This window comes from Salvelinus alpinus, chromosome 20 (assembly GCF_045679555.1).
Source record: "Salvelinus alpinus chromosome 20, SLU_Salpinus.1, whole genome shotgun sequence".
Classification (NCBI taxonomy): domain Eukaryota; kingdom Metazoa; phylum Chordata; class Actinopteri; order Salmoniformes; family Salmonidae; genus Salvelinus; species Salvelinus alpinus.
In genome coordinates, this window is record NC_092105.1 from 21,822,220 (window position 1) to 21,846,993 (window position 24,774).

Sequence of the window (24,774 nt, forward strand, 5' to 3'; positions counted from 1 at the left end):
TTTCTCATCCATAGCCTAAAAACGCATATCAAGTGCAAGTGCCCTGTTTGGCTCACGGGCTCACATCTGAAGGCTGTGGAGCATTTAGGACACATGTGTCAAACTCAAGGCCCGCGGGCCAGATGTGGCCCGCCAGGTCATTTTATGTGGCCCGCGAGAGCTTAAAAGTTTTGAGTGTCTAAAAATAAATACCAAAAAATAAATTAAGAGCGTGCTTTGACCAAAAACTACATTCCCACAATGCCTTTCGACTACGCTAGCCACGGCAGTGTCCATGCCAACGAGTGGAATTGAGATATAAATAATGATCCCAAAATGTCCAGAAAGAGAAAAGTTGATGCAGACGGAAGACTGTTTCAAGAAAGATGGGAAGGCGAATACTTGTTTGCGCTTCAAGGAGAAAGACCGGTATGTCTTTTGTGTTACGAGGCGGTGTCGGTTGTCAAAGAGTACAATCTGCGTCGACATTTTGACACCAAACACGGAGCTAAGTACGCTAAAGCTAGCCTTCAAGAAAAGCAACAAATTGCCCAAGAATTAAAAGGCAAACTGCGGTCGCAGCAGAGTTTGTTCATGAAATCCACAGCCAAAAACGAGGCCGCGGTGAAAGCTAGCTTCATTGTGGCTGAAGAAATCGCCCACGCTTCCAAGTCTTTTTCAGAGGGAGCGTTTTTGAAGCAGTGCATGCTGAAGGTCTGTGAGCAGGTGTGTCCCGACCAGTTACAGACTTTTAAAAATGTCAGTTTATCAAGAAACACCATCGTCGACCGAGTGAAGGAACTAGCAGAAAATCTTACAACACAGCTGGCCGAGGAGACACGCAGCTACACAGCTTTTTCATTAGCTGTTGATGAAAGCACAGATAACACGGACACAGCGCAGTTATCAATTTTTATTAGAGGCGTAAAGTCGGACCTCTCTATCACTGAGGAGCTGTTGGATGTGGCTGCAATGCATGGGACCACGACGGGACAGAACATTTTTGATGCGGTAGAGAAGTCCGTAAGTAAAAATGCATTGCAGTGGGAAAACTTGGTAGGATTAACTACAGACGGTGCACCGGCAATGTGTGGAGGAAAAGTGGGCTTGGTTGGACTAATGAAGGGGAAAATGCAAAAAATGAACTGTCACACGCCTTTGATAACGTATCATTGCATTATCCATCAAGAAGCTTTGTGTGGGAAGGTGCTGGGGATGGAGGACATTGTGACCACAGTCATGAAAACAGTGAACTTCATTCGGGCGCGTGGCCTGAATCACCGTCAGTTCCAGCAGTTTTTGCTGGAGATGGGCTCGGAACACGGGGATGTGCTGTACCATACAGAAGTGCGGTGGCTGAGTAGGAGCAAAGTCCTCAAGCGATTTTTCGAGCTCAGGAAAGACATTGCTCTTTTTATGCAGAGTAAAGGAAAACTCATGTCTGAACTATCAGATCCAAAGTGGATGTGTGACTTTGCTGTGTTGTGTGACATAACCGACCATCTCGCCCAGCTGAATCAGAAGCTGCAGGGACGCAAACAAGTCATCACGCAGATGTCCGACACGATCACGGCTTTCCAGCGTAAATTGGACTTATGGATGTGGCAAGTGAAACAGGACAATCTTGTTCACTTTCCTGTTTGTCAGAGCATGTCAGCCTCATTTCCCGAGACTTTTTCATGTGCTCAGTTGGCTACCAAACTGAGCTGGTTAAAGACTGAGTTTGATCGGCGCTTCTCTGACTTCAGAGCACAACAGTCTGGCTTTGACATCTTTGCCAATCCTTTCACCACCGATGTCTGCACTGCACCCCAACACCTTCAGATGGAGCTAATTGAGCTTCAAAGCGACAGTGGCCTGAGAGCAAAGTTTCAGGATGCTACAATCCAGGACTTTTACCGTCTGCTGCCTCCTGGTTTGATGCCACAGCTTCGACTTCATGCTGCCCGTGTTCTGTCCATGTTTGGGAGCACCTATCTGTGCGAACAGTTTTTTTCCATAATGAATCTGAACAAAAACAAGCACAGATCACGCCTCACGGATGACAACCTCCATGCTGTTCTACGCATTTCCTCAGCACAGGACCTAAAACCAGACATTGACACACTGGTAACGGGAAAACGGTGTCAGACATCTGGTCAGAAAACACACAGGCAAGCATTTTTTTTTTAAACTTAATTAAAATATAATAAAATGTAATTCAACCAAGAAGAAGAACAGTTAAACTGTGTGCAATTTAATGATTGTGCTTGCATTTTGTTTTGTGTTTATCATTTTCAGAACATGATCAATCGATAGTAGAGAGAGAATCCACTTGGTGTGTTCAAGGACAGGCAGCATCTCCTCATCAAAGACTAACCGAAAAACTTGACCAATATAGTTGTGAACTGAGTCAACCTTTATTTTGGTATTTTTAGTTGATTACATATTATTTATGTGTAGCTGCTGTAGTAATTATTTAATGTTTGCAGGTTTATGTGTGTATGCAGACAAATTGTTGTCATCAAACCATCAGTTGGGTGCACGGCTGTGTGCAGCCTTTTTTTGTAAAATGCTACATGTGTCATACATGTTCTTTGCAGCTAAGTTTTATGTTATTTTTCTTTATTCACTTGGACAGTTTGATCCTTCATTAATGGAGTTATGTGGGTTTTCATAAGCTGACAAAATTTAAAAGGATTTATGTTAGAGCTACAAGCAAACATATATTTTCTATGCAACTGTAATTGTCACTTGAATAAGTTATAATAAATAATGAGTTATTTAACATTAAGGAGGAGTTACATTTATTTTACATTACATTCGATTACATTTATAAGTTACATCTGGCCCTTTGAGGACAGCCATTATGCTGATGTGGCCCTCGGTGAAAATGAGTTTGACACCCCTGATTTAGGACGTCTTCTACTGCGGATCGCTAAAATATGGTAATGATTATGATCGCACTATCTCAATTCAAATATTATGGCGACACTATACCAAAGATGGTTTGGTAGGGTTTAGAAACTTGGGAACCAAACTCGAGTTATCGGTCTAGCTTGTTATCGCCTGGACTTGAAATATCTTCACGCCTCGTAAAAAAAAGAAGAAAAAAAGACAGGATTCCGTCATAACGGTCCATGAATGGGGGGGGGGGGGGGGGAATTATAACGCGCCGACTAATTAAGAATTACAGGGCACTTTGGAAAAAACTAAACCCGTCCGACTCGTCCTCTGGAATAACGGACATTCTTTAAAAATATATATTTTACCTTTACTTACCTAGGCAAATCAGTTAAGAACTAATTCTTCTTTTCAATGACTGCCTAGGAACAGTGGGTTCAGCCTTGTTCAGGGGCAGAAAGACATATTTTTACCTTGTCAGCTCGGGGATTCGATCTAGCAACCTTTCGGTTACCAGTTTAAAGGCTACCTGCCGCCCTTGGAATGGTAATACTAGTCGCGAATAGGGCTTAAAACAAGCAGAATTCGGTTTTCCATCACAATAATAATTATTGCAAGTTTAAGAATACGTCGCAAGAGAAAATATAATTTTCCCTTATTAAACTCGCCAGATCATTTTTTCGTCAATTTAACTTGTTTTGACTGCTATGATTAAGCAATAAGGCCAGAGGAGATGTGGCCCATAGCCGTGGTATATGTAGGCTATTGGCTATATACCACACATACCTAGGTGCCTTATTGCTATTATACAGTGGTTACCAACCTAATTAGAACAATAAAAATACATGTTTTGTCATACCTCTGGAACACGGCATTATATACACTATATAAACAAAAGTAGTAGTAGAATGGCTTTACTGAAGAGCTCAGTGAGTTTCAATGTGACACCAAAATGTAGCCACAAAGTCATTAACACTGCTTATTTCTACAATGTATCTTCTTAAAATCTGATTTTAAACCTAATCCTAACCTTTAAATAGACAAAAAAAAACATTAAAATAGACCACATTTTAGACCACACACCATACTGTCTCTACAGTGTGTCCTCACCCTTCCAAGATTGCCACCTGTAATTCAATACCTTCCGTAGTAGCAGGGTTGCCATGTCTGCAATTTCTACTTTGAAAACAAGGTTGAGGGTGAAAATGCATTGGTCGCAGGTTGCAAATTTTTGGGCTACTTCTATGTTGCACGGCGGCCGCCATGGCATTTCTCTTTTAAAAAATATATGTATTTCACTGTGACCTGCTGCTGACTATCAGGTAGTGATTAGGCTGTTACTGACTGATTGAGTGAGTGATGGGGAGTGCCGGAGGTGTGTGTGTGTGTGTGTGTGTGTGTGTGTGTGTGTGTGTGTGTGTGTGTGTGTGTGTGTGTGTGTGTGTGTGTGTGTGTGTGTGTGTGTGTGTGTGTGTGTGTGTGTGTGTGTGTGTGTTGAGAGCATTGGTTGAAAGGCGCTGCATGGTCAATCCGATGTCTGCATTGGCCGTGCAACATGTATGGTGTTACGGCCTCTGCAGAAGTCAGTGCATTCATACTTCTTGGCTTCACGGAGCAGCACAGCACTGTTGTGAAGGAAGATGTCAAGGAAGTGAGTTTGTGTCTATACAGGACCTCCCGCCTTCACCTACCATCAACCAATCAAGTCAATGCGGAGCTATATGGATCCCTTCCGAAATTCAAAATATATTTTTTAGAAATATTTAACTTTCACACATTAACAAGTCCAATACAGCAAATGAAAGATAAACATCTTGTGAATCCAGCCAACATGTCCGATTTTTAAAATGTTTTACAGCGAAAACACCACGTATATTTATGTTAGCTCACCACCAAATACAAAAAAGGACAGACATTTTTCACAGCACAGGTAGCATGCACAAAACCAACCTAACTAACCAAGAACCAACCAAACTAACCAAGAAACAACTTCATCAGATGACAGTCTTATAACATGTTATACAATAAATCTATGTTTTGTTCGAAAAATGTGCATATTTGAGGTATAAATCAGTTTTACATTGCAGCTACCATCACAGCTACCGTCACAAATAGCACCGAAGCAGCCAGAGTAATTACAGACACCAACGTGAAATACCTAAATACTCATCATAAAACATTTCTGAAAAATACATGGTGTACAGCAAATGAAAGACAAGCATCTTGTGATTCCAGCCAATATTTCCGATTTCTTAAGTGTTTTACAGCGAAAACACAATATAGCATTATATTAGCTTACCACAATAGCCAGAAACACAAGCCATTTACCAGCAGCAAAAGTTAGCGATCATAACAAACCAGCAAAAGATATATAACTTTTGACTAACCTTGATAAGCTTCATCAGATGACAGTCCTATAACATCAGGTTATACATACACTTATGTTTTGTTCGAAAATGTGCATATTTAGAGCTGAAATCAGTGGTTATACATTGTGCTAACGTAGCACCTTTTTCCCACAACGTCCGGATATTTTTCTGACACTCACATATTCTGACCAAATAACTATTCATAAACATTACTAAAAAATACATGTTGTATAGGAAATGATAGATACACTAGTTCTTAATGCAATCGCCGTGTTAGAATTCTAAAAATAACTTCATTACGACATGCAGTTTACGTTATGGCGAGAGCGTGCCCAAAATCTGGGCGCAAACTACTAGTTCACATGTTCGACAGATATATGAAATAGCATCATAAAATGGGTCCTACTTTTGATGATCTTCCATCAGAATGTTGTACAAGGGGTCCTTTGTCGGGAACAATCGTTGTTTGGTTTTAGAATGTCCTCTTCTCCAGTCAATTAGCACGGAAAGCTAGCAAAGTGGCGCGAAGCTCTCCTTCCTGAACAAACGCAGACAAAGCAACACGCCTAACGTCCCGAAAAAAATTCAATAATCTAATAAAACTATATTGAAAAAACATACTTTACGATGATATTGTCACATTTATCAAATAAAATCAAAGCCGGAGATATTAGTCGTCTATAACGACAGCTTTACAGAAGGCAATACCAGGTCCCTTCTCGCGCGTTCCAGAAAACAGGAAATTGAGGTCACGTCATGCCAAGAGCTTTTATTCGACCTCAGATCATGTTATACACTCCATTTCTTCTCTCACTGCCTGTTGACATCTAGTGGAAGGCGTATGAAGTGCATGTATACTAATAAATATCAAGCACATTTATAGGCAGGCCCTAGAACAGAGCATCGATTTCAGATTTTCCACTTCCTGTCAGGAAGTTTGCTGCAAAATGAGTTCTGTTTTACTCACAGATATAATTCAAACGGTTTTAGAAACTAGAGAGTGTTTTCTATCCAATAGTAATAATAATATGCATATTGTACGAGCAAGAATTGAGTACGAGGCCGTTTGAAATGGGCACCTTTTATCCAGGCTACTCAATACTGCCCCTGCAGCCCAAAGAGGTTAACTCAGTTTAGCTGGCGCGCTTCAGTCAACAATACACCCAGTTTCCCTCCATCAAAATGCATACAAAATGAATCCCAAACGTTACTAATAAACTTTTCCAAACAAGTCAAACAACGTTTATAATCAAACCTTTAGGTACCCCAATACGCAAATAAACGATAAAATTTAAGACGGAGAATCGTTATTGTCTTTACCGGAGAAAAATACCAAAGAACCCGTTCTCTTCCACGCACTTGGAAACACTACAACCAAAATGGGAGCCACCTAGAAAAACTACAATTTCTGGCTCATTTTTCCAAAAACCAGCCTGAAACTCTTTCTAACAACTGTTGACATCTAGTGGAAGCCCCAGGAACTGCAATCTGGGAGGACTTGGCCTTATAATTAAAGTGATAGCCAAATAGAGGTAGGCTGAATTTTTTTTTGGGGGGGTGGTTTGTCCTCAGGGTTTCGCCTGCCATATCAGTTCTGTTATACTCACAGACATAATCTTAACAGTTTTAGAAACTTTAGAGTGTTTTCTATCCAAATCTACCAATTATATGCACATCCTGGCTTCTGGGCCTGAGTAACAGGCAGTTTACTTTGGGCACGCATTTCATCCGGACGTCAAAATTAAATTAAAGGCACAGTCAACTTAGTGTATGTAAACTTCTGACCCACTGGAATTGTGATACAGTGAATTGTTGGAAAAATTACTTGTGTCATGCACAAAGTAGATGTCCTAACCGATTTGCCAAAACTATAGTTTGTTAATAAGACATTTGTGGAGTGGTAGAAAAACAATTTATAATGACTCCCACCTAAGTGTATGTAAACTTCCGACTTCAACTGTATGTTCTCACTATCAACAAATGTACAGAATCTACATGTAATGCAAATGTGTTGGCAGCATTAAATAATACATCCAAATTGTGAACATGACAGAGAATGAAAGTGAGAGTACGGTGTATTACTGTAACTACAGTTTAGAAGTGTTATCTTACCAGTGTGGCAGTCCTTCAGGGTGAACTCTGCAGTTTTCTCACTAACAGGGTTTTTCACCACACATGTGTAGACAGAATCCTGGTTCTCAGAATCCTGGTTCTCCCCCCCAGGTATGAACAGTTCAGGTCCTGGACTCTCTGACCCCCCAGGACTACTCCAGATGAACTGGGTCAGGGGCTGGAGGTCAGCTGAGCACAGCAGGGTTCTGTCCATGTTCTCTGGGGTTGTGTTGTTGACCACACAGGAAATGCTGGGCTGTGCCACATAATCTACACACATGTGCACACACACAGACACACACACACACACACACACACACACACACACACACACACACACACACACACACACACACACACACACACACACACACACACACACACACACACACACACACACACACACACACACACACACACACACACACAGCAAAGTGAGAAGCCGTTTTCACCTCAACTGATCTGAAGAGAGGTGTGTCTTGATGTGGATGAAAACCTGTCCAGCAACTTGTATTTGTAATTTGTAATAAAGATGTAATGATGATAAGGGGGAGTTTCAATATCACGCTGGAACGAGATTTCAAGAGCTAGGTGAGAATATGTGGGTCCTGACTCATTAGATACAGTAACCAAGGTATACAATTTGATTTTTTTCAACTATACTGGCATCACTTAATCAGCCGTTGACAAGGCTTAATGATACTTTTTTAAACACCCTTACTGATACTGTAAATAAACACACTGTATACACACAAACCTGACATGAAGGCATTTAAACAGCAACATTACACACTTACCAATAACGTCCACCTCATGATGAGAGTACTGCAGCATGCCCTTGACAACAGTCTCCAACTCATAGGGCCCACTGTCTGCATCAGTGAGACCTTTTATAGTTAGCGCTCCAGAGTCCCAGTCCAGGATGGTCCTGCCTTTATACCTGCCATACTCCACATTCTGACTCCCATCAAACTCCACCACCTTGTTCCCAATGTGTTTCCACAGGATGTCCTCAGGCTGTCCTGAGACCTTGGGGGTCAGGGTGATCTCTCCTCCCAGGCCACCATACTGCTGTTCACCTGTCACCTCCACTGAGCACAGAAACAGGAGGATCAGGTGAAAACACATTGAAAACACCCTAACTTCTGTGGCTGTAATGTAATGTAGGCTAATGGTCTTCTCTCAGACCACTAAGGACAGTTCAGGTTTCAGCAGTGTTTGAGTTTATTTTATTTTTACAGGGACAGTGCACATTAATCAACGTTTCAGTAAAAGTGCCGGTTTTAGCCAGCTGGCTAATTTTCAACCGCAGTCCCTGGGCAGGTTATTAAAAACAATTATAATATAGACAATCATTGAGCAGTGAGCACACGCAGAGCAACATAGGACAAGCAAGACATAGCATACAGACAGAGCAACATAGGACAAGCAAGACGTAGCATACAGACAGAGCAACATAGAACAAAAAACTAGCAAGACAAAATTCATAAAAGCAACAAAGTGTTTCCACACCTCACAAGCTACAGACAACATACAACATGGAAAGCAGCAATACACAGCTAGGGATTATGTTCACAAATCTGATTGACCTTTAGCCATGTCTTCATGCATTTTGTGAAAGTGTGATATGTGGTGCAGTTGTGTGTCTGATGGCAGTGTTTTCCAGACATGGGAAGCTCTCACAGAGAAAGCGGATTTACTAAAGGTGCTTTTCCTTAAGGGTACTATACAGTCACCTCTCATGGCAGACCTTGTGGATCTGCTGCCATATGTTTGGGTTTTCTGTGTTAACAAAAATACTGAGTGGTGGGGGAGCCAGGCCATTTAGGATCTTGAATACAAGACGGTGTATTGCACAAGATTTTCCCAACTCAGGAGCTCATGCTTTCTGCGGATGTAACAGTGATGATGGCTATTGAGCTTCCTATCAAGCACTTCGAGAGCCTGTTTGTAGACAGACTGAATAGGTTTTAATGTTGTACAGCAAGCTTGGGCCCAACTAGTCAAGCAGTATGTTAAGTGGGGGAGTATCATAGATTTGAAGTACAGTTTTGCTACCTCTGTAGTCCAACAATTTCGTATAAATCGGAAATTAGCTAGGTTGAATTTGGTTATCTGAATTACCTTTTTCACATGCTTTTTAAAAGAGAGGTTGGAATCAGGTATGATGCCAAGGTACTTAAAATCAGATACTACCTGGAGCTTCTCCCCTGACACATAGACATCTGGCTCAGTAGCATCTGTTGCCCTCTTTGTGAAGAACATGCAAACAGTTTTTTTCACATTGAGATTAGAGGTCGACCGATTATGATTTTTCACCGCCAATACCGATACCGATTATTGGAGGACAAAAAAGCCGATACCGATTAATCGGCCGATTTATTCGAAAAAAATGTTTTATATATATATATATCATACACACACACACATTTTTGTAATAATGACAATTGCAACAATACTGAATGAACAATGAACACTTTTATTTTAACTTAATATAATACATAAATACACACGCACACACACAGCTCTGAAGTGACAATGATACTGAAGAGTCTGCTTAAGAGACAAATACTCTCAACTGTTTGAATAAAAATAGAGTTTAAGTTACCTGTGATGAATGTTGAAAACAAAAACTTTAATTTCTATATGCAGGAAATCCTATTTTAATAATGGGCATGGTAAGAATTGATAACCAAAGTGCGAGTCATAATTCCCATGACACCTAGCAAAATCTGAAAAGCGGTTCCTTCATTGATTCCATAGGATATTTTTAGATTCACTTAAAATAAGGTCTGTGTTTCGTGTAGGCTTACACCACCGTGCCAATTTTATAACTGTGTAGATATCCATAGGACAAGGTAACTCTGATCAATATTGGCTAAATATAAGCAAAGATTTAAAAAATTGTAGAGTGGATTTATGAAAATATGTTGACAAACGTTACCTTATCCTAGTGAGATTTACACGGGTATCAAAACGTCGAGGCGGTTTAAGCATGCACGAAACACAGACCTTATTTGAAGTAGATCAAGACATTCTCTATGGAAGACATGAACGGTAAAATAACGAAGGAACTCCTTTCAAGTTCAGCGGCAAATTACAGGAATTATAACGCGCCGACTATTTCTCTCTAAACCATATACCTTTGACTAATCCGGAAACTATCACCTCGAAAACAAAACGTTTATTCCGTTCCGTATTTTATCTAACGGGTGTCATCCACGAGTCTAAATATTCCTGTTACATTGCACAACCTTCAATGTTGTCATAATTACGTAAAGTTCTGGCAAATTAGTTCGCAAAGAGCCAGGCGGCCCAAACTGTTGCATATACCCTGACTCTGCGTGCAATGAACGCAAGAGAAATTACACAATTTCACCTGGTTAATATTGCCTGCTAACCTGGATTTCTTTTAGCTAAACATGCAGGTTTAAAAATATATACTTGTGTATTGATTTTAAGAAAGGCATTGATGTTTATGGTTAAGTACACATTGGAGCAATGACAGTCATTGATTGATTGTTTTTTATAAGATAAGTTTAATGCTAGCTAGCAACTTAGCTTACTGCATTCGCTAACAGGCAGGCTCCTCGTGGAGTGCAATGTAATCAGGTGTTAGAGCATTGGACTAGTTAACTGTTGCAAGATTGGAACCCCCGAGCTGACAAGGTTAAACATCTGTCGTTCTGCCCCGTTCCTAGGCCGTCATTGAAAATAAGAATGTGTTCTTAACTGACTTGCCTAGTTAAATAAAGATTAAATAAAGATAATAAAAAATATAATAATAAAAACGCCCAAAAATACCGATTTCCGATTGTTATGAAAACTTGAAATCGGCCCGATTAATCGGCCATTCCGATTAATCGGTCGACCTCTAAGTGAGATGCAAACACGAGTCACTGAGCCACTTTGTAACCTGGACCATTACAGTAGTGAGTTCTTGTGCAGCTTGTTGTTTGCTCTTTGCATGCACATATATCACTGTATCATGGGCATACATTTGAACTTCAGACCCAGTACAGACAGAAGGCAGATCATTAATGTACAGACTGAACAGGAGTGGCCCCAGTATTGACCCTTGGGGCACGCCCACATCATAGCTAAGAGTGGGCGACAGCTCATTGCTCACTCTGACACACTGAGTTCTGCCTTTAAGGTATGATTTCATCCATCTCAAGGCATCGGTGGAAAAGTTGAACTTGGACAATTTTATTGAAAAGTTGAACTTGGACAATCAGTCAGACATCCCACCTATTCAACCTTGTTGGTAATCTCCCACTATACTTCTCTCCTCTGCTGTCAAATCAATGATTGGCCAGGGAGGGTTTGTAGACCTTGTATCTTGATATATCATTAACTTGGCCATGCATGGAGAGACATATCGTCAACTCTATCGAAACTCCAGCCGGGTACTTCAACTCCATGATAATTTCATCCACGGAGTTGCGAGCAAAGTAGAGTTTAAGAAATGAACCTCTGACTCCTTTAAGTCACTATGCAATCGATACTTAAAAAATGTAACTTACTGTGTACCTATGTTTGTCCTCTGTTGTTGCGTGCCTTTCTTTGTTTGCTGAAATCCATACTTTTTAATAAAACGTTCATCAAATACAACCACCGACTTTTTCCTTGTTGAGATTCAATTGGCACATGCACATTCGAGCTGAGTTGCCATCTTAGAGCAACAGCACTAAGGAAACAGTCCGTGGATGTATTTGATTAACGTTTTATTAAAAAGTACAAATTTCAGCAAAGAAAGAAAGGCATGCAAATACAGAGGACAAACATATGTAAACGGTAAGGGTTTAATAATGTACTTTTGTAAAGTACTGACTGCATAGCGACTTGAAGGAGTCTGAGGTTCATTTAAAAAAACAAAAGTCTGCGCTCAACTCTGTGGTTGAAATCACCATGGAGTTGAGGTACTTGGCAATCGAAACCAAAGATGTATATAAACCCTGGACTGCTGATGCTATGTATTGGCCATTGAGAGGCCATTGCAGTAGGGATAGTAATATTAGTACTCTCTAAAGTAAATTACTATATTTCTCTCTCAGGCTGATACAGAGAGACTCATCCATACTTTACTACAAGCAGGCTTGACTACTGTAATGCTCTCCTGTCTGGTCTATCCAAGAAAACCATTGGTCAACTGCAGAACATACAGAATGCTGCAGCACGGGTACTGACCAAGACCAGACGGAGAGCACACATTACATCTGTTTTAAGGTCTCTGCACTGGCTGCCTGTGAGTTTTAGAATACATTTTAAGATTCTTCTATTGGTTTTTAAATTAATCCACAATTGTGCATCACAATACATGCCAGACATGCTTTTAAGTAATTAACCCAGTACGTCCCTTTTAACTATCCCAAAGCCTAGGACCAAGATACATGGAGAGGCAGCCTTTAGTTATTATGCCCCCAGACTCTGGAAGAGCCTGCCAGAGAACCTGAGGGGGCCGAAACTGTGGACATATTTAAAAGAGATCTGAAAACACACCTTTTTAGTTTTGCTTTTCCTTGTTGTGCTTTTTACTCATTCCGATTTTATTGTTATTCTTTAGTTTTTTATCCTCTTATGCTTGTTGTGTAGCAAATATTTCAGTTTTATTTTCATTGGTTTTATTTGTTTTGTCCTGTGAAGTACATTGAGTTGCATTTCATGTCTGAAATGTGCTGTATAAAATAAATCTTGATTTGATTAGATATGTTTTCATTGTTTTTTTTATGTTGAGCTCACATAATATAATGTAAATGTTTGCAGGTATCTGTAATGGATTAAACATGTCATAATGTAGACATTAATAAATGCATTTTTGTTGTTGTTGAGGAGTGCCAAGATGACTGTGCATTTATACACACCATTGATCAAAACTAATCGTCAAACTCAACTCTGGACCTCGAAGCCAGTTCCAGTGCTTGTTTTCATTGTCATTTCACTGATTTAAACCTGGCACACCAGGTGGGTGCAATTAATTATCAGGTAGAAGAGAAAACCAGCAGGCTCTGGACCTCGTAGGGTAAGAGTTGAGCACCCCTGCCTAGTAAAATAAATGATAAACTATTTCGTAGTAAACAGAGGCCTATGTCTATACTTGGGCTCCCAAGTGGAGCAGATGTCTAAGGCACTGCATCTCAGTGCAAGAGGTGTCACTACAGTCCCTGGTTTGAATCCAGGCTGTATCACATCTGGCTGTGATTGGGAGTCCCAATCATTGTAAATAAGAATTTGTTCTTAACTGACTTGCCTAGTTAAATAAAGGTTAAATAAAAAAAGTATTATAAATAACGTTCACTCCCTAAGAGTGTACAGTATACAGTATTAATAAACCTGTAGCTTTGACGGAAGTGTTCATTTGTTACCATGCATGTGATGTCAACATATTTGTAACTGTCACGACTTCCGCCGAAGTCGGCCCTTCTCCTTGTTCGGGTGGTGTTCGGCGGTCGACGTCACCGGCTTTCTAGTCACCACCGATCCATTTTTCAGTTTCGTTTTGTTTTGTCTGTATTACACACACCTGGTTTCAATTCCCCTATCATGTTCCCTATTTAACCCTCTGGCATACATTTCTGTTCTGTCCGTGATTGTTTGTTTCGTTAGTGGTTGTGGTTGGTGCATGTGTGTTTGTTATATTCCCTATGAGGAATTTCTGCTTGTATTTTGAGTAAACGCCGTTGTTTTGCTCAACACCTGTGTCCTGCGCTTGACTCCGCTACATCTCTGCACACAATCCCTGACAGTAACCTAGGTTTTATGTTATTTATTTTATGATGCATCATCATCAATCATCATGTAGTTGTATTTCCTTTTTCTACCAACACAATAGAGTCGTCACTAGCTAGCCACAAAGTCCTTAACCCTGCCTATTTCTTTGGCCCAGCGTCGTCCGGGTTTGGCCGGGGTAGGCCGTCATTGTAAATAATAATTTGTTCTTAACTGACTTGCCTAGTTAAATAAATCTCAAATAAAAATATAAAAAATAAAGACTATTTTCTGTACACTCAAAGCAGTGTGATTAGAGTTACACTATAACATGTTGTTGATAAAACGTTTACTGGAGACAGGAGATCAAGTGGAGACATAGGACGAGGTGGATAATTTTATAATAAGGCCGTTTTATTCAAGTGTAAAGATATCAGGTAAAAACGTGCACGGCCCCTTTCTGTCAGATTCTTATGAAATCGTCGGAGAAGAGGCCGCTCTAAACAGTACATTCAAATTATATAGGCAACTAGCAAAGTAGGTGGTCTTGTCGTCTGGCCTTCCTCTTGGTCAATCTTGGTCGTGAGTGGTCCTGTTCGGACCAGGTGTCGACGTTCCATTGGCTCTTGACATAGTTCTTTGTCTTGAGTCACACCCTTGGAAAGAATGTGTATGTCTAAATGATGTTTCAGGGGCCTGTCCTGAGTAGGGTGTGTGTGTGTCTGAGGTTAGTATCTAATGAGATCGGCATGTGCCTAAGGACAAAGAGAGGGTGGGTTCATTTTGTACAAAGGATAGCCTATGTTGGAATGTTGTTATACTAGTCTCCAGTATCTATTTCAATTTCTTACAAATCCCCCTCTTCACGTCTTCTAGACGTGAATAAACTAGATAAAATTTGTCAGAAGACAAATTTTTGATTCCCCCTCTTCACGTCTCACAAGAGACGTGACATAAAAATATCTTAGTCCTCAAATAGATAGACAGGTCCAGTTTCCCCATCATCAAGCAATGGGAACATTTGGGCCCTTTCCAGATTAGGGTCTATGGCGGCAGTAATAACACGGCTAGCAAGCGTGCGCGCACATGGAATGCAACAGCATCCACAAAGTACAAGAATGCCTGCAAACACGGAAATAGATACTAGGATGGAGGAAACCAGCGTCTTATATTTCCCAAAAGCATCCATCCATGAGTCCCACATAGACGTGTCCACTCCAGAACGCTGTTTCATCTTACCATTAAGGGTACGGAGTCCCTCCAATGCTACAGTCAGACTCCCATTCGTAGCTGTGTTATTGGGAATGAAAGTACAACACTGCTCACCAAACATGGCACAAACCCCCCCCGTTCTGCCAATAACATATCCACCGCGATTCTATTTTGAAATGCCATCAGGGACGTAGCTGCCAATTGTCCATGGACCACCTCGAAGCCTTGTTGAGTCCAATTGCCCAGTTTCTGGACATTAAAATGAATGTAGTTAATTCTGTCCACATTTTTACTAACTGTTCACCACCAACAGACAGAAGATTCAAACCCAGCTGTCACTTGGTCCACCAGTTTATATTCATCTGGCACCCCCTAGGGACACCAATAGCATCAATGTAAGTTGAGTCGTAAATGAGCAAGGACCAAAAAGGAGACCACTCCAATAACTACACCTGGAGTGGCCAACCACACATTAGTAAACCAAAAAACGAGAATATGTTAAACCCTCAGGTCCATCCCTCTATACAACCTGTACCAGGTGGGCTCGTCGCCACCCGGGAACTTCAAACCTTCACAACAGGGAGGACAAACATCACTTTTTATTCATTCAACAACATCAACTACAGCAAACCAAGGGTCCTCCTCTGTCAGCCCACTCTCCTGCGGAAGCTTGTTTTCGTATCAGCCTCCTTGCCACATCTGTAACAGACTTCTTCAAACAAGGTATGATACAGGTAGCACAGCACATGAGCATAAGAAGAACAACAACTAGAGTCAGAAATCCAGTAACCATCATTGTAGTATACTTACCAAACCAACCACCCAGCCAGAGAACAGTCCACTCTCCTCCACACCTGCAAGACCCTTCATCTCCACTGATAACCTTGCCAACCCACTCAGAGCTTTTGAAATGCTCCCATCCGGACTAGTATTGTTTAGGGACAAACGTGCAACACTGTTCTCCAATCATTTTACATACATCTCCCTGGTTGGCCAGAATCATGTCCAGTTCTAGTCTATTTTGTCTACTGGTTTGAGAGGTAGCCTCCAATCGTTCAGCCATCCCCGTAAGTACTGTGTGGGTGTAGTTTAACAAATCATTGTTGATTATAGTAGATATAATTGATCCAAGCATTCTGCTTAACATCAACAATAGCTGGGCCAAACTGGGCAATAGATGCCACCGGCCATCATTCCTGTTTGATGTCTGGTATTCGTGGGGGACCCCTATTGGGACCCCAACAGGTTGGTGTGCATGTTATCTGTACCCTCGGACCAAGGAGCGTCACGGTTCTGCCGTCTCCTGGGTTGGTACCGAGTCTCTGTGTCATGTGCAGCTCCCAGAAGTTGGTTAGCTATAACCTCAATAATAGGCAATGGTGGTATCAGACTGGCCAAAACACATGTGCAACGACAATTTCCTTTCAAAAATGGGGTCAACCGCCTGGCAGGTCCACACATCCACCATACATCAGCAACACCTCTAGTTAATAGTGGCATTAGTGATGCAGGTAGTAGTAGGGAGCCTCCCATAGTCTATACCCCTACCTGTACCAGTGATACAGCTGTAATATCCTCCATATGCCTTAACTCCCCACGGTACCTTCTGGGGAGGTACTTCTGGGAACACAAAACTCAAGAGTTTTACACAAGGTTGAATTTGGCTTAAACTTTCCAATATACACATCCAACCTTCCACATTACTTAGGGCAAATGGGTGAGCAGCCAGAATAGGTCTGGCATGTCCACATACGACACAGTCCTTTCTATTAAGTATTCTGTAGGCCAACCACATATTCTCCCTTTCCTCATAACCAGTTTCAGTCCCCAATTGTTCACTATCTTAGATGTCTTTTATATTTATTACCTGTACCAGATTGGAGAGCTTAGGTGATGGCGTGGGACTTGGTCTTGAAGTGGTGGAGGAGGCCGGCTGAACCCTGGTCCGTCGAAACTGGTGGTGGTTCTGGCAACACTGTGATGGTAACATCCCCATCGTATCCTAATCAGACAGCTCAGGACTACAAGCAGTCCTGTAAAACCACATCCTCTCCCAGAGAACACATCATCAGCCAGAGGTCAAACAACACTTTCACTTCTATGAACGTACACAGTGAGGAAAGGTCGGGGTCAGGGAATTCTTCATTAAGGAGTTGACCCCCGAGCTTTATTAGCAACAGTTCTTCTCCTTAACTCTGTGATCATTCGGCAGTGTCAGTGTGTCTCACCCTCCAAGTGCGATATGCCCCCAGGTCGAGTGAATCACCTTCTCCTTTAATTCACCTGCAACGCATAGAATCCTGGACATACAGGTTTGGTTAACCACCAGTTTCTCATTTGTTTTATCTGATTATATATTTAACTTCTATGCCTATCTGTTAGCTAGAAATTTTGAATTTTAAATTAGTTTATTTTCCAATAGGCCCCATCCTATTCTAGACCACAATGTACCCCTCCCCCGTTTGATACCTGGCTCTGGCCAGGTATCAACCTTACCTACTCTAAATAATGACTTAGTACATTATAATATAGAAACGTCCCATTCATTCGCCGCATATCCAATTCTCCCTTGGGCGTACATTCATATCTATTCTTTTCCAATTCTCTGTCAAGTGTCTTATCTACTTTGAAATGTATCTGTGCTGCTTATATATGTTAACCCCTTTCTCTCCTATCTTATTTCACAGCCTACCTTGCTCATTTCCTGGTCCACCCTCCCCACTCTGCTCTCAAACCTTCAAGGTCTCAACAGTGCGGGGTAGACCCATCTGTCTGCCTTTTTCTAATAATAGTCAATAACAACTATGTGTTCCTTTACAATACTAACTAAGTGTCTCACTGTTTTGACTTTATCTGCATGGATTTAAAAATAACAACAGGTCTTATAGTGTCAATCTCTAAAGTCCTAACATAACCTTAATTAACCTATCTCTATCTTCTAATGGCCAATACAAATGCTTACCTTATGGTCAAGAGTTATAAAATCTATTATAATCAATTTACCTCAAAACTAGTATCCCCAATGACACAACTTCATTATTCTCACTACATTTTCCCCGTGAGTGATCAAGTCACCGGAAAAATGCAACGAAAACAGAAAATAGGCCAAAAGGTTACACCTACATTCGTGTTCCATATCTAGACATACCAAAAGAACCCTTTATCTTCTCAAAGTCCCTTGCCTAAATAAAACTCAGAAAGTAAAACTCCTATTCCAATATGAGTGTATTCTTTTAAGATATCTTATCTCTGGGAACACGGAAACCCTTAACCTTAATGTTTACTCCAAAAAACAAAATTATGTCACCAGCATTCAACCAGGCCCCCCGTCGACTGGGAGACCATTGGGTGCTGCAATACTGCCATCTTCTGTCCATTCTCTGCACAGCTCTCCACCCACTCTTATTCAACCTTCTCAATTTGAGCCATATTAGTTTCTTATTTTAACTATTGTTTTCTAAATTTTTAATTTAATGTAATTTTTTTTAAATCTATTATTACCTAGTTAGACTAGAGTGTCCGTGACATACATCCATGGGGATCCGGTTATAGTTATTCTATTAACCATGTGAAAGTGCCCAGGGACACCCCAAATATCAGTAGGAATATCACAAATAAGGGGCCAGATATCCCTAGCCTTGCCCAGGGAGGGAGAAATATCCCTCTAACTGGGCGAGGTTCCTTTATCAGGGGAGGCGGAGTTTGATTCCGCATCACCTGAGTCAGGAATGTCTTCATTTGGAATCGAATTTAAGCTGTTTAAATCAGCTCTGACTTCTGTCAGTGTTCTAGAAGGGATTGGGGCTGGAGTGCAATGTGTGAGGTGGTGCCAAGGTGCGCCTGATTTACCTTTGACCTGGACTGAGTGTGAAGTAACTTCCCTCACTTCGTACAGTCCAGTCCACCTGGGTTCTAGCCACTTTCTCTTGCGGACTTTTAACCCCACCCAGTCACCAATTTTTTTTTACCTTCAGTGATGGCGGATCTCCTGTCAGCTTCCCCATTTGGACCTTGTGAATCTGTGTGGAGAGAGCTGCAGAAAGTTCCGTCAATTATCAGACATTACAATTTGTTATACATCAAGGGCGGGCATATGACCTCCCTCCCTTGGTGGACCGAGCATAATTCTTCCAACCATTATCTCATGAGGAGAGAGATGGGTGCCTGCACCTGGAGAGGCTATCATGGCCAGCAACGCCAGGAGCAGGGCTTCAACCCAAATCAACTTCAAACCTGCACATACATTTGATTGGCGCGTTCCACGAGACTTATGAGATTGTGGCCTGTACACTAACCCCATCATTAAACAACATCCATTAATCAGTTGACATTTACACATCCGACCCTATTGGTACATGGAGCGTTTGTCATTAAACAATACACATGAGTTCGGTTTGCAGCCACTTCCTTTCAGCGCTGAACGTGAATTCTTTGCTCATCAGATATGCTGCAACCCCCTGGTGGGTGTGGATTTCCAATGGATGGCACATTATCATGTGGGCTGTTTTTCCAATAGCTTTTGCCACTGCAGCCACATACCTGGAGCATGTGGTTTGCCCTTCTTCAATGTGGTCCAGTTTGGAGGAGTGATACCTCAACACTCTACTCTCCCCCTCTAGGTTCTGGAAAAGGATGGATGATGTAAATCCTTCCTTTTCAGAAACATCCAGATGGAACTTGTTTTTTTTAGTCAGGTGCTGTTAGGGCTACTGCCACTTAGAGATCTGTTTTCAAGAGTGCAAAAGCCTTTGATGCTTCAGTAGTCCAGGACAATGATGAGTGTAGGTTAGTGGTGAGCAGCTTCAGGGCCATGGGGCATATTCGACAGCCATGCCCTGAAAAGGGGGAGGTGATTGCTGATTCGGGTCTGGATTGGGGTGATTGTATGCGGGTTGAAGGGCCGCACGTGGTTGATACATCATTGGCCTGACTCCCCCTTGGTCTAGGGGCGTATCCTCGTCCCCTTTTGGCCAGAAACTGGCTTTGGGCCGGGGTTATTGGGTGCGGACACTGTCGCACCATGTGCCCAGCTTGTTTACAATTATGACAGCTTCCATAAGATCCAGAGTACCTCTGGGGCTGTCCCCATGTGGGTGAATAGTTTGATTGTGGTAGTGGGTAGTAGGGTTGTAGTGGTGGTTCCGACGAAGGGTATGGCTGAAGCGGGTAGGCATACGGCAGTTGGAATGGCTGCTCCTGGGGTGGGTGTATAGTTGGTCCCTGCTGGGTGAAGCTGGGTAGTTGTTGTTGCTGTATCATTCGGGAAACAGTTTTTTCAATAATTTGTGAGATTTCTTGTTGGTCTTCAGCCACCATCTGTTTCTTGGGTTTCTCTCCTTTCTGGGCCTCTTTCAATTGTAGTTTCAAAAGTTGTACCTGTAGGGACTGGATTTGTGGTTCAGCCCCTCCCTTATCCTTATTGTATTGGGTGATGTGGTGATGCACATGGGAGTTGAACTGAGCCTGGGGAATTGCCATTAACCCCACAGTGCCCCTGAGATGGATTGGGGCCGATGGGGCTGCTGTGGTGGTAGGTGGGGCATCATTATTGTTGGGCCTGCCCTCTTTGGTGTCAGTTGGTGCTCCAGTGCCCACCCCCATCGTATCAGGTTTCCTGTAAGGGAGTGCTCTTCTAATTTCTTCAATTGCCCAAATTCCTATTTTCAGCTCAGCCTCTGCTCTTTCCCTTTGCTTTGTTCCTTCCTTTTTAAATAAGTGACTCTTATTCTTTTCAGCTTCACTTTCTATCTTTTCCTTCACTGCTTCCCCTAATTCTTTCTCCATAGTGAGGAGCTGCCCTTTTGATGGGGAGACTCCACTAAGGAAACCGGCTTGCGTCCATTTCAGCCTCACTTCTTCCCAAATTCTTTTAACGGGTTTGTAATGTAATCTCCCGCCTGCTCTGTCTTTCATTCTCTGATCTAAATATTCGTTGAATTTGTGTTTGGGGACGATAGTCGTGGTCATTTTGTCGTTAAGCTATGTCTGGGTCTATTATTATCTTTGTATACTTTAGCCCGTCACTGATCGAAACCAGCGATGTATTTTTCTCTAACCCCCTTTAGTCTCGTGTCCGACCCGCGTGGACAAAGAATTTTATTGCCGTGTATTCGATGAATTATTTTCGTTTTCCAACAATATTTCAGCTATATCTTTTTGAAACAATATATGAATATATTCACGCGCTCCTGTTATAATTGGAATGACAGTTTTAGGTACTTATAATAAAAAATATTATTGCTTTTCGCTAATTTAATTAATTAAATACTTTGGCAAAATATTTCAGAAGTTTCCTTTGGGGACAATATACTAGTAATTCAGGCGCTCCTGATATAATTGGAATGGCAATTATAAGATATATAATTCGAAAGATATTATTTCTATTAACTTTTCCGATTAATTTGAACTTTTTCCGATTAATTAAATACTTTGCCAAAACATTTCAGAAATTTCCTTTGGGGACAATATACTAGTAATTCACGCGCTTCTATAATAATTTTCAAATTGATTCTAACCCTTAGGGATTTATCAACAGTAGGAGAGGGGAAAATCCGGTCAACTTATCAGCAGAAAATAGTTGCTTCACAGCAATATATACACATCGACACGGCGGTCACTTTAGCACAGCCTCAACTTAGCATATGGCTAGTTAGTAGCAATTGGTCTCGTGGAACGTTCAATCCCCCACATTGCGACAACACAACTTACACATACAATTACAGCACAACTTATCACATTAGATTCCTCACGTAACACCTAGCTAAGTATAGCTACTGCACGACTATTTGAATCGTATTATATTAATTATGGATTCTTCACGGTACCCCTATCTGATCGACTGTCAAATATGGCCCGACTATGTGAATCGTTATATATTTTTATTTTTATTTTTTATGGGTCTTCACGGTAACACTTAGCTGATTTGCCAAATCTAACTACTGCCCGGCTATATGGATCCCATCTTTTAATTGTGGATTCTTCACGGTAACCCCTATCTGATCGACTGTCAAATATGGCCCGACTATGTGAATCGTTATAAAGCTTATCCTTCACTGTACACCTACTCGATCAGCATACCGCGTAGTGCCAGACTATGTGAATAAGTCTTTGACCTATTAATACTTAGATATCTGTACACAATGCCTTAAATTCTAAACAATTCCACATAAATTTAGCAACAATTCACACTCACCACAGTACTCCTGATCATTGAATTTAGATATTGGCTATAATACAATATGCAGATTTTGATTAAACCGGCTCTGCTTACCTTAATATTTTCGAGCTCTTTGATCAGTTTCCTGGGTGGGTTGAATCGCCGACGTCTCCCTCGAGCGGGTCACCTCTCCTTCTTGAATCTTTCTCCCACTCGCCTCCTGTCTGATCAACTTTCTATGGACCGAAATCAAAGGTGTCTAATTACCATCCTCTGCTTACCAAGTTTCTGTTGATAAAACGTTTACTGGAGACAGGAGATCAAGTGGAGACATAGGACGAGGTGGATAATTTTATAATAAGGCCGTTTTATTCAAGTGTAAAGATATCAGGTAAAAACGTGCACGGCCCCTTTCTGTCAGATTCTTATGAAATCGTCGGAGAAGAGGCCGCTCTAAACAGTACATTCAAATTATATAGGCAACTAGCAAAGTAGGTGGTCTTGTCGTCTGGCCTTCCTCTTGGTCAATCTTGGTCGTGAGTGGTCCTGTTCGGACCAGGTGTCGACGTTCCATTGGCTCTTGACATAGTTCTTTGTCTTGAGTCACACCCTTGGAAAGAATGTGTATGTCTAAATGATGTTTCAGGGGCCTGTCCTGAGTAGGGTGTGTGTGTGTCTGAGGTTAGTATCTAATGAGATCGGCATGTGCCTAAGGACAAAGAGAGGGTGGGTTCATTTTGTACAAAGGATAGCCTATGTTGGAATGTTGTTATACTAGTCTCCAGTATCTATTTCAATTTCTTACAATGTTAAGTTACTACTGAATGACTAATTATCGACTGGACCAGACTGAGCCGCTGAACAGACCTCGGGCTAATAAGGCTCCCCGCTCGGGATACAGTGCACAATGACCACGTCAAGGACAAATTACTTTGCTACAAATCAATAACCGGGAAAAACTTAGTATAGGCTACTCACCGAGAAAATAAGCCAAAAACGGTATGATAACTTTCCCAAAAAAGCTGACTGCCATTTCCTTCAGTCCGAGTTTTACACTTCTGTATGCTAGTAAGTAAAAGTGAAAGTGCACGTTCCAGTTATCATTCCATCTGGAACGCCCCGGGAATGTTTCAAAGGATAAACTAAATTATGGACGACATCCTTACATATAGTCTAAATCCGAACACATAGATTTATCCTAACTACGCAAGCAAACAAGGAGTCGAGGGCTCTTATTCCGATGCGACGTTGGCTACCTGCACACAGGTAAAGTAACCTACTACGCAGGGTTGCCAGGGTCAAAATCAAATGTCTACTAAACAAACGATGTCTCAAAACCCGCCCAAAAGGCCTGAAAGCGAGCCATTTCTCTTTGTTTTTGCAGCAAAATAGGAGTTTCTACATTTAGCCAATAAAACCGGTTTCCGTAACGCCATCGAGCGAATTAAGAAGGACTATCGACTTAATTTGTAAAGATGTAGGAGCCCTATTCGGACGGGATTAGTTTTACTGGGGGAGGTCGGGTAATGCAATTATGTCCACTAGCACAAAACACCACATCTGTCATTTTAGTCCCATCCGAATCTGCCATATATATCAGTGACATGGCAGGAGAGTAACAATTCCAGCCAGAATAACCTACAGTTTTTTGGCAAACTACTAAATCCTCTGATAATACTAGTCCCGTGCGAATTGACATCCCTGTGTTATGAGTTTGACAGGTGTTGCTCTCGGTTTGCGCTACAAAACAATAACTGATTCAATAAATTGGACCAAGTGCTGCGCATAGCATATATATGACGGGCCTGTATCAGTTTTCACAGTGAATGCATTTGTTTATAGGCTATAGTTTATAGGGCTATAGGCTACCTGCATCTAGCTCAGCTAGATGCTACTACGGAAGGTATTGAATTACAGGTGGCAATCTTGGAAGGGTGAGGACACACTGTAGAGACAGCCTATTGTATGGTGTGTGGTCTAAAATGTGGTCTATTTTAATGTTTTTTTTTGTCTATTTAAAGGTTAGGATTAGGTTTAAAATCAGATTTTAAGAAGATACATTGTAGAAATAAGCAGTGTTAATGACTTTGTGGCTACATTTTGGTGTCACATTGAAACTCACTGAGCTCTTCAGTAAAGCCATTCTACTACTACTTTTGTTTATATAGTGTATATAATGCCGTGTTCCAGAGGTATGACAAAACATGTATTTTTATTGTTCTAATTAGGTTGGTAACCACTGTATAATAGCAATAAGGCACCTAGGTATGTGTGGTATATAGCCAATAGCCTACATATACCACGGCTATGGGCCACATCTCCTCTGGCCTTATTGCTTAATCATAGCAGTCAAAA

General features: G+C 41.4%; 2 protein-coding genes across 2 annotated transcripts; one reads left to right on the forward strand and one right to left on the reverse strand.

Moving 5' to 3' along the window:
* The first annotated feature begins 98 nt into the window (after positions 1-98).
* On the forward strand, positions 99-2,746 carry LOC139546481 (general transcription factor II-I repeat domain-containing protein 2-like). The gene is made up of 2 exons (XM_071354899.1): positions 99-2,132; positions 2,260-2,746. The coding sequence occupies exons 1-2, from the start codon at positions 316-318 to the stop codon at positions 2,264-2,266; spliced, it is 1,824 nt and encodes a 607-aa protein (XP_071211000.1). The 5' UTR covers positions 99-315; the 3' UTR covers positions 2,267-2,746.
* On the reverse strand, positions 2,584-23,724 carry LOC139547084 (lymphocyte function-associated antigen 3-like). Its single transcript, XM_071356140.1, has 4 exons — positions 23,398-23,724; positions 8,141-8,434; positions 7,344-7,613; positions 2,584-2,639 (listed from the first exon to the last, which is right to left on the reverse strand). The coding sequence occupies exons 1-4, from the start codon at positions 23,450-23,452 to the stop codon at positions 2,584-2,586; spliced, it is 675 nt and encodes a 224-aa protein (XP_071212241.1). The 5' UTR covers positions 23,453-23,724.
* Positions 23,725-24,774: the final 1,050 nt, after the last annotated feature.